At 33.7% G+C, this 16,643-nt stretch overlaps 1 protein-coding gene across 1 annotated transcript; it reads right to left on the bottom strand.

The window, feature by feature from the left end:
* Window positions 1-12,655: 12,655 nt before the first annotated feature.
* On the bottom strand, window positions 12,656-15,598 carry LOC110092383. The gene is made up of 4 exons (XM_020816906.2): window positions 14,961-15,598; window positions 13,872-14,090; window positions 13,079-13,681; window positions 12,656-12,977 (listed from the first exon to the last, which is right to left on the bottom strand). The coding sequence occupies exons 1-4, from the start codon at window positions 15,375-15,377 to the stop codon at window positions 12,957-12,959; spliced, it is 1,260 nt and encodes a 419-aa protein (XP_020672565.1). The 5' UTR covers window positions 15,378-15,598; the 3' UTR covers window positions 12,656-12,956.
* Window positions 15,599-16,643: the final 1,045 nt, after the last annotated feature.

The raw sequence follows: 16,643 nt of genomic DNA, 5'->3' as shown, positions 1-16,643 counted from the left end.
TTCAATTTTGTCTCTATGAACTGTAAAATCGCAGTGGTGAATAGTAAATCCTAGCTCACTGTATTTTTATGATTCACAAAGTCAAATTGGACAGTTCTCTATGTCCGGACTCCTCACGTAATGATTTATGTCAATGATCTTATATATAAAATGGCAAAGTTTGATAATAATTGTTTAATATGAAATCGAAGGACATATACCACTTTGGTGAAGTATTATCAATTTCTCTAACTTAGCTATTTACATATTATAATATTGACTATTTTAGGTAAGATATGCTTGCCTATTCAACATTGGGCTTCTATATGTGTGACTATTATTCCTAAGAATATTTCAACTATAGCTTTTTGTGCAAATGAGAATGATGCAATATTAGTATGGTCACCACCTTCTACTGGTACAATTGATAATGTAAACAATTCATATGCAAACCTATGTGATATTGTGGGCCTATACGCTATAGGTATAGTGATTCCACATATGCTTCAATGCTAAGGCATTTGCCGGCAAATTATTACATCCGGTGTCTGGATTCGTCCGGACATCAATCCAGACGCGCCATGTCACCAAAATATACAGGGTCCTAGTGTATTTGAGTGATGTGGTGTGTCTGGATTGGATGTCCGGACGACCGGTGACCGGACGTAATAATTCGCCCTATTAGAGAGGGCAAACATGGTTTGTAATCAACCTAAAACTAGCAAATAATTGAGGTCTTTTGGTTCTTTATGTACTTTACAATTAAAAGCAACAATTCAAATTGTGGAGCTCATATAAATAACTCAGTGATATATTAGGGTTAGTCCCTAAAAAAACCTACAATTAAATGGCTACTAATTTAATGTTATCACACCCTAGTTTGTCCCCTACTCAATTATATGTTGGGCAGCTTTTTAAGAGTAAAGAGGAATTGAAACAAATGTTGCATATATATTAATATATGGTGTATTTGGAAATCTCCTAAATCTGAAGAGTTTCAAATACGAAAAATAAACTAGAGAGTGAATTTCAAATGCACCAAAGTTTTACGTTATATTTATTTTAATTCAAATCAAATTCTAATATTTCTAAAACGGTTGCATTTGGAATACTTTAAACTCATTTTACTTCAATCAAAATAGCCATTTAGTGAATCAGCATATTAAGCATGAATAAGTTTATTAATATAATTTTTTTTTTGTTTAGAGATTTTTTTATCAATTAGCTTCAATTGTTAGTAATCTTCTTTTTTATGGCTCAATTAATTTATGATTCTATAATAGTATGGTTGAGCTTGATAAAATAGCATTTTAAATGTGTACTTTAATCATAATTTTGATGCAATATTATAAAGATCATTAAGTTGATAACTTATCACATTTAAATGTATTTTTAAAATACTAGTAACTAGGGTTGCAAACAGGCGAAGTTGAGTTAAGTAGATGCTTGTTCATGTTTGAGCACGTTTATTATCAAATTGTTTAAGCTTAGTTAGAGTCGATTCAAAAAAATTTATCTATGTCAAAGCTTGATTTTTTTAAAATGGTAGATGTTCATGTTTGATTCATGATGGTTTAGTTCATTTCATGCTTATTAAGCTTTAATCAAATGAGCTTTATTGAGTTATTAATGGGCTTTATTTTCTAGATGCTCCTTAGCTTAACAAATGTGTCTTATCGAGCATAGGGATGTCAATTTCGTGTCACGAGTCGAGTTCGGGTCGAACCCGGAAATGACCCGAGTTCAAACGGGTCGACCCTAACCTGACCCGGATAGATAAACGTGTCGGATATCTGAACCCGGACCCGACCCGGCGGGTTGCCGGGTTGACCTGACCCGACACGGAACGAGCGCGGCAGGAACAAACGAGCTCAAAAAATGATTATTTTTGAACAAACTTGTTCATAAACACTTTAAACAAACAATCCAACAAACATAAGCAAATATCTCTTGTTTATGAGCAACTTAATTCTATTGAATGAGTAAAACATAAAAATATTTTTTTTTTATAAAGTAAGAATAATTTATTATAATAAATTTAAAAATTATGCAAAAATATATCAAATAAAGATTTATAACAAGACTTAATTGATTCTTAACAAGCTTATTCATAAGTTTTGTATTAAATATTAATAAAGTTTTTAACGAGCTTAATATCGAGCTTCTGATTTAGCTTGCTCATAAACTTTAACTAATATTATTCATGAATAGAAATGAACCAAAAGCATAATTATTCGAGATTGTAATTTAACAGTCAGTTATAGTTGCCTTATTCAACCTTCTCTCAATTGCAATTAAATTCAACAAAGAAGCTAATGCTTTCCCGAAAGAGAAAATTTTATTCTGTGCGTACAGTGGACGGCAACTGGAGACCAACTATAACGTGTCACATCATTTTTTTATTTGGTACCGGTGCTTGGTACCGCTCAGTATCGGATGATGTAACGCATTCAGTTTGGTCTCCAAACCGTTCTGCATCGCACAAAATAATTTCTCGCAAAAAAAGCCTAGATTAGTGATGAATTTGTATCATTCGGCTTCACGTTTAAAGTATGTGTAGCAACTCACTGAATGCTTCCAAAGGACATGAAAGACAAAGTAAGAGAAATGCCTATTTTCAAACAATGATGCAGAAGCATCTTTTACTGGAATCACTAAGTTCTTTATTCCTCGTGACTGTGAGTCTGTGACTATTAATTTTATTATATTTTTTTAATATTAAGCAACAAATTTATAAGTACATAGACGGAACCTTTTCATGAGAGTTAAATTTTGTTTTAAAATAAATGAAAAAGGCTGTATTTAAATAAAAAAAAATTTTGAATTTCTTGTAGTGGGCCATATATATTTTCAATTTTACCAGAAACAAAAGCTGTTTTTGGTATTTACAACTTTATATACCATCAAATTAGGCTTCATTTATGATAGTTTTTTTATTACTTTTTAAAGCAGTTTTTTAGTATAAAAATTAAATTTTTTTAGTAAAAAGTTGTTTAAAGAAGCAGTAAGAAAGCCGTCCCAAATAAAGCCTTAATTTTAGAGTATCAAGTTGCTCCAATTTAGTCCTTTAACTATATAAAATTGATCTAAAACTGACCATTTGGGATTAAATTAGGATTATTTTTGTATAGTCAAATGATTAAATTAGAATAAATGCTATATATCAATTACAAGAGAAGGAATAATTTTTGGATGAATTTTGTATAATTGAGGAACTAAATTAGAACAACTTGATACTTTAGGATTAACTTAGGCTTCATTTGGTATAGCTTTCTTTTTTTTTTCTAAAAAAAATTTTTAGTTAAGTTGTTTAAACTGAAATTTTGTACTAAAAGCTGATTTAAAAAAGAGTAAAAAAGCTGTCGCAAACAAAACATTAGTTACATGCGAATAATCTAGAAACTGTCTCATAATTTTTTTTGATAAATAACACTTACCTTTTTACGCAGCTGATCTTGGTCTCTTGGTTGGGAGTTTTGACCATCAATCAAGAAGTTTTAGATTCTAATCTTGCGTATGCAATGTTTATATGAATTTGCCTTAATTAGCTTAAATCTTTCCAGTGTTCTGAAAATTTCTATAAGTCGTGGTTAGCCTCGACATAATAATAATTAGTTTGTTTTGAAACCAAAAGCTTAATATTATGAGTGGAGCCAACCATTTAATATTTCTACATGAATCAAATTTTAAATTATTCTAAATGTGGCTATTGTAAAGTCTTAAATAGTGACTATCACAAAATCCTAAACAATAGTTATCACAAAATCTTAAATGTAGGCTATCATAATGTTATAAATAGAGGTTATAATAGAAGTTTATAATAAAGGCTAGAAAAATCTTCAATGGTGGCCCTACTCTTCACTGTATAAACACATGTAATTTTTATTTGAAAAGTTATCTCACAATCATCATAAACAAATAATAAAGAGCATAATGAGAGTATAAAAAATAAAAAAAAATAAAGAAATTCTCGCAATAAAGAACAGATGAAAATGAAAAGTATAATCCACGTTTTTTTTCCTCCACATCCAGCCATTGCCTTTACAACATGTGATTGTGTTCCCTCGCAATCATTAAAAGTTGACTCAAACCCTTACGAGTTATAAATCATATATATGAACCGCTCAATTTTGACTGGACCATCTATTTTGATATGAACTAAAAAGATATCAAAATTAAACTAGATACAACAATAGTCAAATCCAGTATGAACAAATCAAAATCTTAAACCAATGAATTAATAAAGATGAATTATCTAGTATTTTTTGCATCAATATACTTTTGGACTACCCTATATGCTCTATATGAGTTTAAACTACTCTCACATACTTAAAAACCTAATCTAAAACTAGTAATGAGTTCATATTATTTGTTAATGTTTAAAAAAATATTATTTGTTTATGCTTGAAGTATGATGAAATGGAAAAGATTATTATGTGCAGTATTCAGATGCAGTTTTTCATCCAGATTCTAATCAGAAGAAGATATCTGAATTTTGTCTCTCTTGTATGCACCCTATATACAAAAAAGAGAAAAAAAAAACACATGTTTTTACATAAATGGAGTCCGAATAGTATCTGAAATCTGCACGCAATAGTTTTTCGTGAATGTATGGCAATTCCAAGAATAATGTGACAAGCATAGTAAAGTGAACCAGACAAATGGAATAATTATTACTTGTTTTGAAACAATGATGTGAAAGTTGGAATAGAATCATTTGTATTTAGGTTAAACAATTGTCTCTTCCAAATAATTTTGGAGGAATATCTTTCTTCCTCAACCTACCAGATAATTTTGGCCATATATCACATGATTGTTTTCATTCCTTCTTGTTTTTTTCTTGTTAATATCATGAGGAAATGTACCTAAAGCATCATTGAGCTAAGCCTTAAGAACTTACATGCTATAAAACTGTTTATTTGCCTAAAAAATCTGCATTTTTATTTGAACAATCTGTGTAATATTTTAATTGGGTTTGGATTAGCTTAAGTGACTCAAAAAAATTAGGTTAGGTTCGAATTGATGTATATTGTTTTTGGGTAAACTCAAAATAATGTTTAATTATTTAATTGTTGTTTAATAAAAAAACATATTTATTTATGATTTATGGTGATTTGTATTGAGTTGATGTGTTCACATATGATAATTATGTATATTTTGGATTGGGTTGACACTAACCAATTATAGCTTATATATTTTTCATGTTATATCGAGTTTGGGTTAGATTAGGTCGAGCTCGTGTTCATCATCTTTTGATTCATTGTCCATAACAAGTTGTTTAAGAATTTATGTTTCGATTAGACTTGAGTGGTTCATGTGGCTTGTGCCTCTTATTTTAAAATGAAGATTAAAGAGGGATGTTTCTAATGATAGATTCAGGTGGTTGGCTGAGTTCTTCAAGCATGATATTGATTTGAAAATCTTTCCAAATTTATATTAGTTTTGATTTGAAAGGCTTTAATGGCTCATTATGTAATTGATTAAGGAGTTTATTGTTTCCCTAATTAAGTTGATTTGATTAGATATTTGATTGGAGAGTTGATTGATGCATTAATTAGGGGATATGATTATTACATAAATTGGGAGATTTAATTAACATGATTGGGAGATCTAATTGACATGATTAGATTTTGCCATATTATAACATTAATTAAAATTTCCTTTATAGGTTTGTTTCAAATCTTTAAATAAGACTTAAGGGCTATTATATTGTATGCATGAGAGGAAGAGAGAGCCAATTTGTATCCCTATTATTTCCAATACAGTAAAATCATCATCCCCTCCCCGTGGATGTTGGAATCTTTGCCAAATCTTATAAATCATTGTGTTCTTTGTATTGTTTGTTATATGGTTGATTGTTTCCATTGTGTTTATTGAACAACAATTGGTATTACAGCCAAATTTTTGTGGGATTTCTGGCGGCAACTTACTGAACAGGATATCTGTAAAACTCCTCAAATTTTTATTTTTGTGAGTGCTGTTAGTCCGGATGAACTGGCCTTAGTACGGGGTGAACTGAAGAAAATTGTGAAGAATTTGTATGGTTCGTCTGGACGAACCTATACGAGTCGGGACGATCCGTCGGGACGAAATTCGTCCATAGAGAAAATCGTCCCGGGACGAATAGAAATCGTCCGGGACGATCCTGTTTGATAAGTATCAGATTTGAGATATTTTGAGATATTTTGAAGAGAGAGAAAAAGCTGGAGAGAGAAAGAGAAGGAAAGAGAAGAGAAAAAGCTTGATTTCGGAAGTCGCGGAGCTCTTTTCGTCCATCACCGCTGTTGGAAGAATTGTTTATCTCGCAGTAAGGAATCCGAATCTTATTTCTGATTTCTAAGATATTGTGTTTTGGTATTTTTCTGCTCAGTTTTGTGTTTTTGTTACCGAAAAACGTGCATAACTTTCTATTGACGAAACTTTTACCGTGTAACTTTTGGTATGTTATGAAAATGATGAATTTGCACGATTTGAGTATTTTTCGAAAGTTTTCCTCCGGGTATTTTGAATTATGCGGAGTTTTAATCGAATAGAAAATGATCCGGATGTTGAAAAATATTGATTTAATACAAATAATGTTTTGAAACGTTGGTTTATACAATTTCTAGTAATTTGGTAATTTTCTGAACTGCGCATTTTATAACGACTTCTGTCTACCATACGCTATTTTAAGGAGATTTCTAAATTGAGCTAAATCATATTTTTATTGATTACTGTACGAGCATTGATTTCCGTTTCTACACGACTTATGATTCTGCATTGATTCAATGATCATGTGTAAGTGACTGATGTTGATTTGACTGATTGACATGCATATTGCTTCCGTACCGTGCTTTGATTTTAGTTGTAGGTTTTTGGTGACCTGCTGGGCTTTTTGAAGCTCATTATATGTGGTTAATATTTTCAGGTTAGGGCAAGGGAGCAGGAGATTGAGGTTGATCACAAATCTTCAGGTTTTTGTCCTTTTGTTATAGTGATTCTTTTTGTACTCAGGGCATGATGGATTATATGTGATTAATGTGTAGATCCTGAGTATTATAAATGAACTTTTGGGAATGAATAGAAATATGTACATGATGTTTTAAATTATAGATTTTGTTAGACTGTTTACTACTTATTGATGACTATAGATAGCTCTGGTAGAAGATTGACTTAAAGGATTGACTGAATAATTCTTTCCAAGTTAGATCATGGGGCGTCACAATATTAATCAGTTATTTCTGTTCGTGTGGTTCGTCCAAGCAAAGGAAGAGAGCAGGATTGGTGTAATTCTGGCTACATGAGATGACTATAATTTGGTGGAGGCTATGAGATCCAGTGGAGCCATTGATACATCAACTTTGATGGTGGAGAAGGCGTTGATCCATCAAGTTGTTGCACGTCCATTAAAAATTGATATGATGAAATTTGATGGCAAAGGTAACTTTGACATGTAGCAATGTGAGTTGATGGATGCGATGTACTCTTTGAATCTGAAGGAAGTTTTAGAAAGCAATAAATGTCCTGAGGAGATTTTAGAGAGAGATTGACTGAAGATGAATCAGAGTGCTTATGGATTGATCACAAATTGCTTATACTAGGAGATAAAGTTTGGAGTGATGATGGAGAATTCTATTTTAAAGACGCGGAAGACTTTGGAGAACAAGTATATGATAAAGATCATGAAGAACGTCTTCACATGAAATCTGAACTCTATAGGTTTCAGATGATACATAGAGTTATAATTGATGAGCATTTGAATGACTTCACAAAATTTATTATCAGATCTTGTGAATTTGGATGTGGAGGACGTTGTAGATGAAGACAAGGTGCTCTTTCTATCGAATTTGCTCTCGGATATATATGAAAACTTCATGATGATACTCATTCATGGGAATGAGGTCTTGAACTATGGTGGGTGACTACTGAATTACTGAATAAAAAGTTCTGACATTGGGATCAGGAGTTTGCAAAGATGGATTTAACTAAGACTCTCACACTCCAATAAATAATATCTAAAAAATAGATGGATAAAAGGGACGCCAATAATAAGCGGGACAAGTCTAGTAGATGCAATCTTAGGAAAAATCAATGTGCTTTTTGCTTAGAGATAGGGCATTGGAAGAAAGATTGCCAAAACTAAGGAGAAGGGAATGAGAGTTTCCATGAAAGCAAATTTTAGCATAGAAGAGCATGACAAAGATTCAAATGTATCAATATATGTAGACTCTCAGAGTTTGTATTTAAATTGTTCAAGTTAAATTCTGGATACCAATGCTACCTATCACATTTATCCCACCAAAGAGTGATTTTGCACCTACAGGGAGCTTGATTGGTGTTGTGACTATGAGAAATCATCAAGCTTATCGTATAGTTGATGTAGGGAGTATCATCATCATAATGCATGGTGGTACTATGAGAAAGCTAATATATGTCAAACACGTTCCAGATATCAAGAGGAATTTGTTGTATGTTGGGGCTTTAAAGACCAAGGGCTACAAGATAATCATTGAGGCAGGAGTTTTTAAGTTATATTAAGGAGCATTGGTTCTTCTAAAAAGAGTTTATTATCATAACATTTACTACCTTTACTGAAGAACATTGATTGAAATAACTGCTATTGCTAATGATTCTTTTGATGTCACTACATTGTGACATATGCAACTAGCTAATACTGGAGATGCTTCTCTTATGACTTTGGTGAAGATATGATTAATCAAAGGAGAAAGCACATATAAGCTTGATTTCTATGAATATTATGTATTTGGTAAAAATATATGTCTATTCTTTGGTACTGTCATCCACAATACAAAAGGTATCTTGGAGTATGTTCACACAAATATTTGGGGCCCAACGAAAGACAACATCATTCGACGGGTGGCAATACTTTGTCTCTTTTATTAATGATTACTCTATATATGTTTGGGTTTACACTATGAAGTGCAAGAGCGAGGCATTCGAGATTTTCATAAATTGGAAGAAGCTGATTGAAACTTAGACTAGCAAAAGGATCCAATGTATTAGATCAAATAATAGGGGGAGAATACACTTTGGATGCATTCTTGTAGGAGTGCTAGAGATATAGGATAGAGCATCACTTTAATGTTAGAGTTTTAGAAATACACCACATCGGAACGAGATGACAGCAGAGAGGATGAATCAAACATTGGTGGAGAAAGTTCGGTGTATGTTATCCAATGCTGAGTTAGATAAAGTCTGCTGGGCTAAAGCAATCTACTAGGTATGCCACTTGGTGAACCGTTTTCCTTTTGCAGCTATTGGGAAGCTAGAAGACCCCAAAGAAGATGTGGTCAGAACATCCTGTTAGAGATTTTGAGCACTTGATAGTGTTTAGATTTCTAGCTTACTATCATGTTCAGAATGATAAATTAAAAGCACGAGCAAAGAAGATGATCTTTATCATCTTTAGGCATGGAGTCAAATGGCTTCAAACTCTATGATTCATTAGAAAAGAAGATTGTCATTAGTAGGGATGCTACTTTCGATGAGGCGGACATGTTGAAGCCTTGGGACTCTGAGAAGGTGGAGAGTTCTATTGGGACCACAAAGGCAATATATAAGTTTGAGTTTCATGCAACTACATTTGCTAGCTCCATGTAGGCAGATCATTTCTATACATGTACTTGATTTAGCAACATATCCGGAGGTAGAAGATGTAGTTGAGGATGTGATTCCTGCTCAGAAATCTATTACGAATAATAGGTTCAAGTTCCATAATGTTTTAAAACCAACTTGGTTGAGGGATCACATTGCATTTGCACTTCCAACCATGAAAGCTAAAGTTTATAGTCATTATGAGGAAGTGGTTGACAACCCTGATAGTGATCTTTCGAAGAAGGCTATGCATTAAGAGATGGAGTCACTTCAGAAGGATGCTACTTAGAGGAAGTTACCACCAAGAAGAAAACTCATTGGGTGAAACAATGCGTGTAAAGAAGGAAGAATCTCATGGAGCTGATGTGCAATACAAGGCTATGTTGGTGGTAAAAAGATCTATATGGCGGGAATGGATTACTTATCATGAGGTGTTCTCCTCAGTGGTTAAGAATCTATTAACCTGTGGTTATTTGGCACTTGTAACATAATATGATCTTATTTTGGAGCAGCTCAATCTAAATATTGCAAAAGCAGTTGATGTTGGGAGCAGATTCATACATGATATAGGAAGTAGTCATTGAAAAGTTGTGAAGATTATCATGAGGTATCTGAAGGGTACAATTGATGCAAGTTTGAAGAGGCAGTTACCACAACAGTTGTTCAGGACTCATGATTGATTGTCCATTTATTTGAAGAACTATGCTATGCTTGATCCCTTAGGAGGGGGTGTACGTAGGCAACTATCTATGTGCAATCATTCTAATATTGGAGCCTTGTTTGTCACCATTTCACTTTTTAAAGTGAAAGATGAGGTATATATTGTTGATTTGAAAATCTTTTCAATTTTATATTAGCCTTGATTTGGAAGGCTTTGATGGCTCATTATGTGATTGATTAAGAAGTTGATTATTTTCTTAATTAAATTGCTTTGATAGGAGATTTGATTGATGCATTAATTAGGAGATTTAATTATTGCATAAATTTGGAGATTTAATTGACATGATTGGGAATCTAATTGGCATGATTAGATTTTGTCATATTATAACATTAATTAAAGTTTAATTTGTAGCTTTGTTTCAAATCTTTAAATAGGACTTGAGGGCTATTGTATTGTATGCATGAGAGGAAGAGAAAACTAGTCTGTAATCCCTATTGTTCTCCACTATAGTGAAAACATCCCCTTTCTCGTGGACATAGACATCTTTACTGAACCACATAAATCGTCGTATTCTTTGTGCTATTTATTGTGTGATTGATTATTTCCATTGTGTTTATTGCACAATCTATTATACAGATGACGCTTCTGTTTGAAGAGTAGTTGATGCAATGTAGAGAGCATTGAGAGAGAGATTAAACTTATGCAAAAATGCAAAGAGCGAATAAAAAAGGAAAAAAAAAATATTAAGGTATATGAGACTTTAAGTTTAGTTTTACATTAGATAGTTAAATAATAAGTTGATATAGACAGGGGAGGATCCAACCATAATTTTCAGAAAAGGGGGAGGGGGGACTTATAAGTAAAATTGTAGATTTTATTTTTCATAAATATCCTTACAAGCAAAAATTGTTTCAAGGGCGCTGCCTTTCGACCCCTATTTGTTCATCGTTATACGCTTCACAAATTTTTGTTGTAAGGATATTTTTGGATTGTCTTTACTATTTCTCTTTGTATTTGGTTCATCGTTTCCTAACAATAACATCTCTACTTAATGTGTTTAATTATGTTTGGGCAATTGCTTAAAGACTATAGTAAATTGTAGAATTTTTTTTTTCATAAATATCCTTACAACCAAAATTTGTTCCGAGGACGCTGCCTCTAGACACCTATTTGTTCATCGTTATACGCTTCACAAATTTTGATTGTAAGAAATTTTTTTTATTCTCTTTGTATTTGGTTCAACGTTTCCTAACAATAGCATCTTTACACATTGTGGTTAATTATGTTGGAGCAATTGTTTAAAAAACTTTAGTATTTTAAAACTTTTAGGGGGGGCAATTGCCTAAAAACTCTTGTAATAAAGACTAAAAAATACATGGAGGGAGACAAATTTCCTAAAAAATCATATAACAAGATTGTTTTTTATTTTTTTAGGAGGAAGGTGGATCCCCCCTTGAATATAGAGATACATAATAGTTCTGCTGCGTCAAGTGATATAGGTAATCCTAATTTTGTGAGGGGCAAACCGGATGAGCAATCTTCTGTCAAAAAAGCAGCTCAGGTAGTTGACCCCCGAAATACTCCTAAATTCTGCTGCAGCCATGACACTGTGAATTTGGCAATTCTCAGGCTTCGTTTGGAGCGGCTTTCTTGCTATTTCTTAAAACAACTTTATAGTATAATTTTTTAATTTTTGTGCTAAAAAATTGTTTTAAGAAGCAATAAGAAAGCCGTCCCAAACGAGACCTTAGTGTCCTAATTATCTCATTTTGCCAAAATGAAAGGTTGTTTCTGTCAAAGATTGTTCATATCCAAAACAAACATACATATTTGCAATTATTTTAGTCAAATTATAATAGTATACTTATGGTGAAAGCATCGCTAGATTGCTCCAAAGAGAAGCTTGTAGCAACCTTAATTTCATTCAGTAGGCAGGTTGTAAGAGATTACAAGAAGTAGGTGGACTTCACAATGTTCCTGCAACGGCAAAGGATAAAGCTTTTCTAAACTCAGCTATGCCATGGAAATCAAATTGAAAGATGAGATGTTAGTTTTTTTTTTTTGATGTATCTGAGGCAGCTTTGTATGTTGGTCAGATGGTTGGATCAGGAATTACACCATCAAGATCAAGAAATCTAGAAAAAACATCCTACATCCATTCACTTGTTGAGGAGAAATTATTCTGTGTAGAGACCGGACGTCCGGAGATCAAATAGAATGCGTCACTTCAGCGGTATCGAGCTGTGGTACCGAGCAGTACCAAGTCGCGAAACCAAGTAAAGAGATGACATGGTGTATTCTGGTTGAACTCCGGATGGCATTCAGTGTCCGCACAGAATAATTAATCCTTGTTGAGACATGGGATGAAATTTACTGAAATTTTACCAGATATGTTTTAAATATTTGCAGTAAGAACCATAATGGACTAACAATGTAGTTCTTATGTATCTTCTATCAGAAGGACAATCAATCAGAGTACAATAACATCTTCTAAAATAAAGATTTTTTTCCCTGATTGCTTTTTCAGTTCATGGTTTATGTAGATACATAAGTTAGTACATCCTGACACCATTATCAAAATCTCCACTTGAATGTTTTCCAAAACAACTTAAACTTGCAAGTTCCTGAAACATATTCTGCAGATGAGAAGCCATTTTTTCCTTCTTTTATACAATCACATCTATCACACTTGTCAGACGATGAGAGGGGATGAATGAACCAGTCAGTAGTCAATTCCATGGATCTGCAGCAGTAAATAATACACCATTCATTCAAAGATAACCTTAGGAAACGACAAACACCATATAAAACAGTAAAAATTTTGTATTTATCAGTCATTCTCACCTCATGCTCTGCAAGAGTTCTGCAGTAGTTCTTATTCGCCATTACAGTAGTTGTTGAACCACATTCACTCTCTATGAGTGACGCATTTGACTTATCAAGCCTGATGGACCATGGATATTCATAACTATTTGCTAACAAACCAATATGAGAAGAAGATCTCTGCATCCTAATCCCCCTTGGAACATTTCTTCCCTCTATAGTCTGTCTTCTCTTACTTGACTGCCTCTCATATGCTTCAAGTCTCTGCTTTGGTGCACTTTGGGACCTCAGCTTCGCTCTGGAAGACTCTGTGTTAGCCATGTAATTGGGATACAGAGGATAGTCAAAAGAAGTATGTGCAGGCATGGACATGGCAGATAGTTGTGGACTATTTTGAGCTGTGGGAAATGAAAACTCTTCGAAGTCCCTTGGATTGAACTCAGTTAAAGCTGATGGATTAGGTGAGAACTGTGGGGAAAGATCAGCCTTGCAAGGTGTGCGAGAAGAAGAGTTGTTTGCAGAGAACCTCTGATCAGTTATTTCAGTTTCTCCCAACGAATAGCTTCTTCCACCAAGATCCATCTCTACAATTTTGACATATTCTTCCTCATTACAATCCATCTCCTACAATTATAAAGTTAATGGAAATATTAATTGGATTATACAGTTCAAACCAAAAACTGATGAGCATGGAATAAAGATTTAGACTTCGTTTGGAACGACTTTATTCCTGCTTCTTAAAGCAGCTTTTTAATATAAAATTTTTAAATTTTTACAAAAAAGTTGCTCTAAAAGCCTTAGAAATTTGACTTACAAAAGGATGGTGTGGTGATCTTCTGTAGTTCTGCTGCCTTAGTGGTGTAGATTGTGACTCTTGAACCATACGGATTCTTTCAGCTCGAGCTCTGTCTTGAGCGTTAACGAGTGCTTGCATGCATCTGAGGGTTGCAGTGGCTTGTTTTCTAACCAGGTGTCCCCTCACCAAAGCTTGCATTTTTACTAATCCTTTCAGTGCATTTAGAGCTTTTCTTGCCTGCATATGATCAGTTTTTATAAATATTTTCCCTTCATAATAATCAATTATGTTCATCTTTTTTTTTGGTGACGAGGAACCTTCCGCTGCCACGCTTGACATTGCCAAGCGCATTTGGCGGTCCGTAAACCCCGACTGATCTACTAAGCCACCCACACCACTATATCCGCAGTCGGCGCTTAGGGCTCCTACTGAAGAGGCATAAGCCGCTCAAGGGGAATCAAACTCGGGATGAGGGTTCCCATCCGAGCACGCCCACCTAAGCAACGGTGGGTAGTTATGTTCATCTCAATTCTCAATTATTAATAATAATCAATTATTATTATTAGAGGAATTTACGTGCATATTATATAATTCTTATGCATTTACCTGTTTAATATTTAAAAGTTTATATTAATGTCCCAATCACATCAAAACATGCACATGAAAATGCACATTTCATCTGATAAAAATTAATATTTTTATGTGAATTAAAGATTAAAATATTATATAAATAAATATAAAAAATAGGTTTTATTATATTAATATATAAAAAAATAGATGGTATATGTGGATATTTACTTCATTCAAGCCAAATATATCAATGGACGAACTGTCGGTGGCAGAATAAGAATTTCTTAGTGAAGGAAAATGAAGAACTTAAACAAGTTCAAGGGGAGCAACGCATTAATAAATTTTCTTTCAGGAATGTTTCTCAAGGCAAGAGCTCCCACACTCCTCTTTCTGTGGAATCGCTTTTGTAGATAAGCAACTCATTATTTTCTTTCAGGAATGAACTGCTAATTAAAAGACAAGCATTCACAGAAAAAAAAAACTGGCAAATTCTTAATTAAGAAGCATAAACTGGAAACGTTTATTGATTCAGAGTACCAGATAAGATCTGAAGAAAGACTGGATTTTGATGGCAGATTTCTCCTCAATGGCTCTCGTTGTTCTATCATTTGCTTTACTGGTGAGCCGAACTACAGCTGCGGCAGCCTGTGCTGCTACCACAGCAGCTTCTGCAGCAGCTGCAGTGGCCACTGCTACAGCCATGGCATGCCTCTTCTGATCAAACTCAGAGTCTGATAATCCATGGCAAGGTTCACTAAAACTTGCCTCTGTGGAATTCAAGTCCTTTGAAGCTCCCATAGATCTCCTGAAGCTCCATCTCTTCTCCTTTGTTGCTGTATCGGGCACTGGAGAAAATCTGTTTTCTGTAGGCCAGTTAGGAGTTGAGTCTCCACCCTTCTCCTTCGCCTTCTTCCCTGCAAAGAAGTTTCTAAGCCATTTTCTTGCCTTTCCCATATTCTAAAGCTTTCTGCTGAGAGAAATCATGGGGAAGGTATCTATATATAGATATACTTCTGAGACTCTCTACGAATCTGGTCTCTTTGTTGCTCTGTGAAATTTCTCCTCTGGTGCATTAGTTGCTAAATAGGAAAGAGATCTGGTAAGAGGAAATCATACAGTAGCACAAGGAACTAATAAGATTTTCCTTATTATAGAATAAGATAGAGTACTGTTCAGAATTCATAGAATAGCATCTAAAATATTAAAATTCATATATTTAATATATAAACTTTATTATTCTAAATAGTAAATATATAGCATTCAAAACATAAAAATAAAATAAAATAAAATATAACACCTCTTATTATAAGGTCCTACCGCCTTCTGTTGTCGGACCACCCTTCGCCCTTCACAAGTCGCCATTGCCACCTCTCACCCTCATAGTCCTAAAACACACACAAGCTCGCAGTAGTGGTGTAAAAAAAAAAAAGGCTAGTTGGTCGGATTCAGATACAACTCAAAATTGATCTGACCCTAATCAGATCAACCCGAGCCTAACCCGTTTAATAAACAGGTCAAAAAAGATGAACTCAAAACAGACATACTAGCAAAACGAACCTGTCCTGATTACCAATCTAAAAAAAAATATTAACTTGTTTTCCATAAATTTTAGATTAATTGATTAAAAATAAGAAGTCAATTTGAGTCATTTTCAAGTCAAAATTAGATTGACGAGTCAATCTGAAACTGACCCATTTAATAAGCGGGTCGAAATAAACAACCAAAGTCTAACTAGTTTATTACAAGAATCGACCCAACCCTAATTTTTTTTTTGGTCGAGACCTAACCAAGTTGACGGGTCGACTCGTTTATTAACACCCCTAGTTCACAGATGAAGAGTTGAAGACATAAATGAGTCCAATCAGGAGCTCAAAGTCATGCGGAAGCTCCGCAATCATAAGCTTGATTGGAGAAGGCATTGATACACCTATACTTATTCTAGTAAATTCTAGATGACATAAATAATAAAGTTATAAATCTTAATATTTAAGGCGGTATTTTTATCATAGGATAATATAAAATATTTATTCAGATTTAGAGGAAAAATAATTTATTTTTTTAATGAAAGGCCAGGCTGGGTTCTCTGTAGAAGCGTGGGATGGGAACATCAGGTGTAAATGGCCATGTGGGTGGAACTGGCCTTAACGTGGACCGGTCTGTGGAGAATGCACTGCGATAGATAAGCTGGGTCCATTAGATGGTCGTTAAGGACCATTTGCT

This window comes from Dendrobium catenatum, unplaced genomic scaffold, assembly GCF_001605985.2.
Source record: "Dendrobium catenatum unplaced genomic scaffold, ASM160598v2 fragScaff_scaffold_621, whole genome shotgun sequence".
NCBI lineage: Eukaryota > Viridiplantae > Streptophyta > Magnoliopsida > Asparagales > Orchidaceae > Dendrobium > Dendrobium catenatum.
Note: the sequence above shows the minus strand (reverse complement) of the source record. Positions and strands in the feature narration are given on the sequence as shown.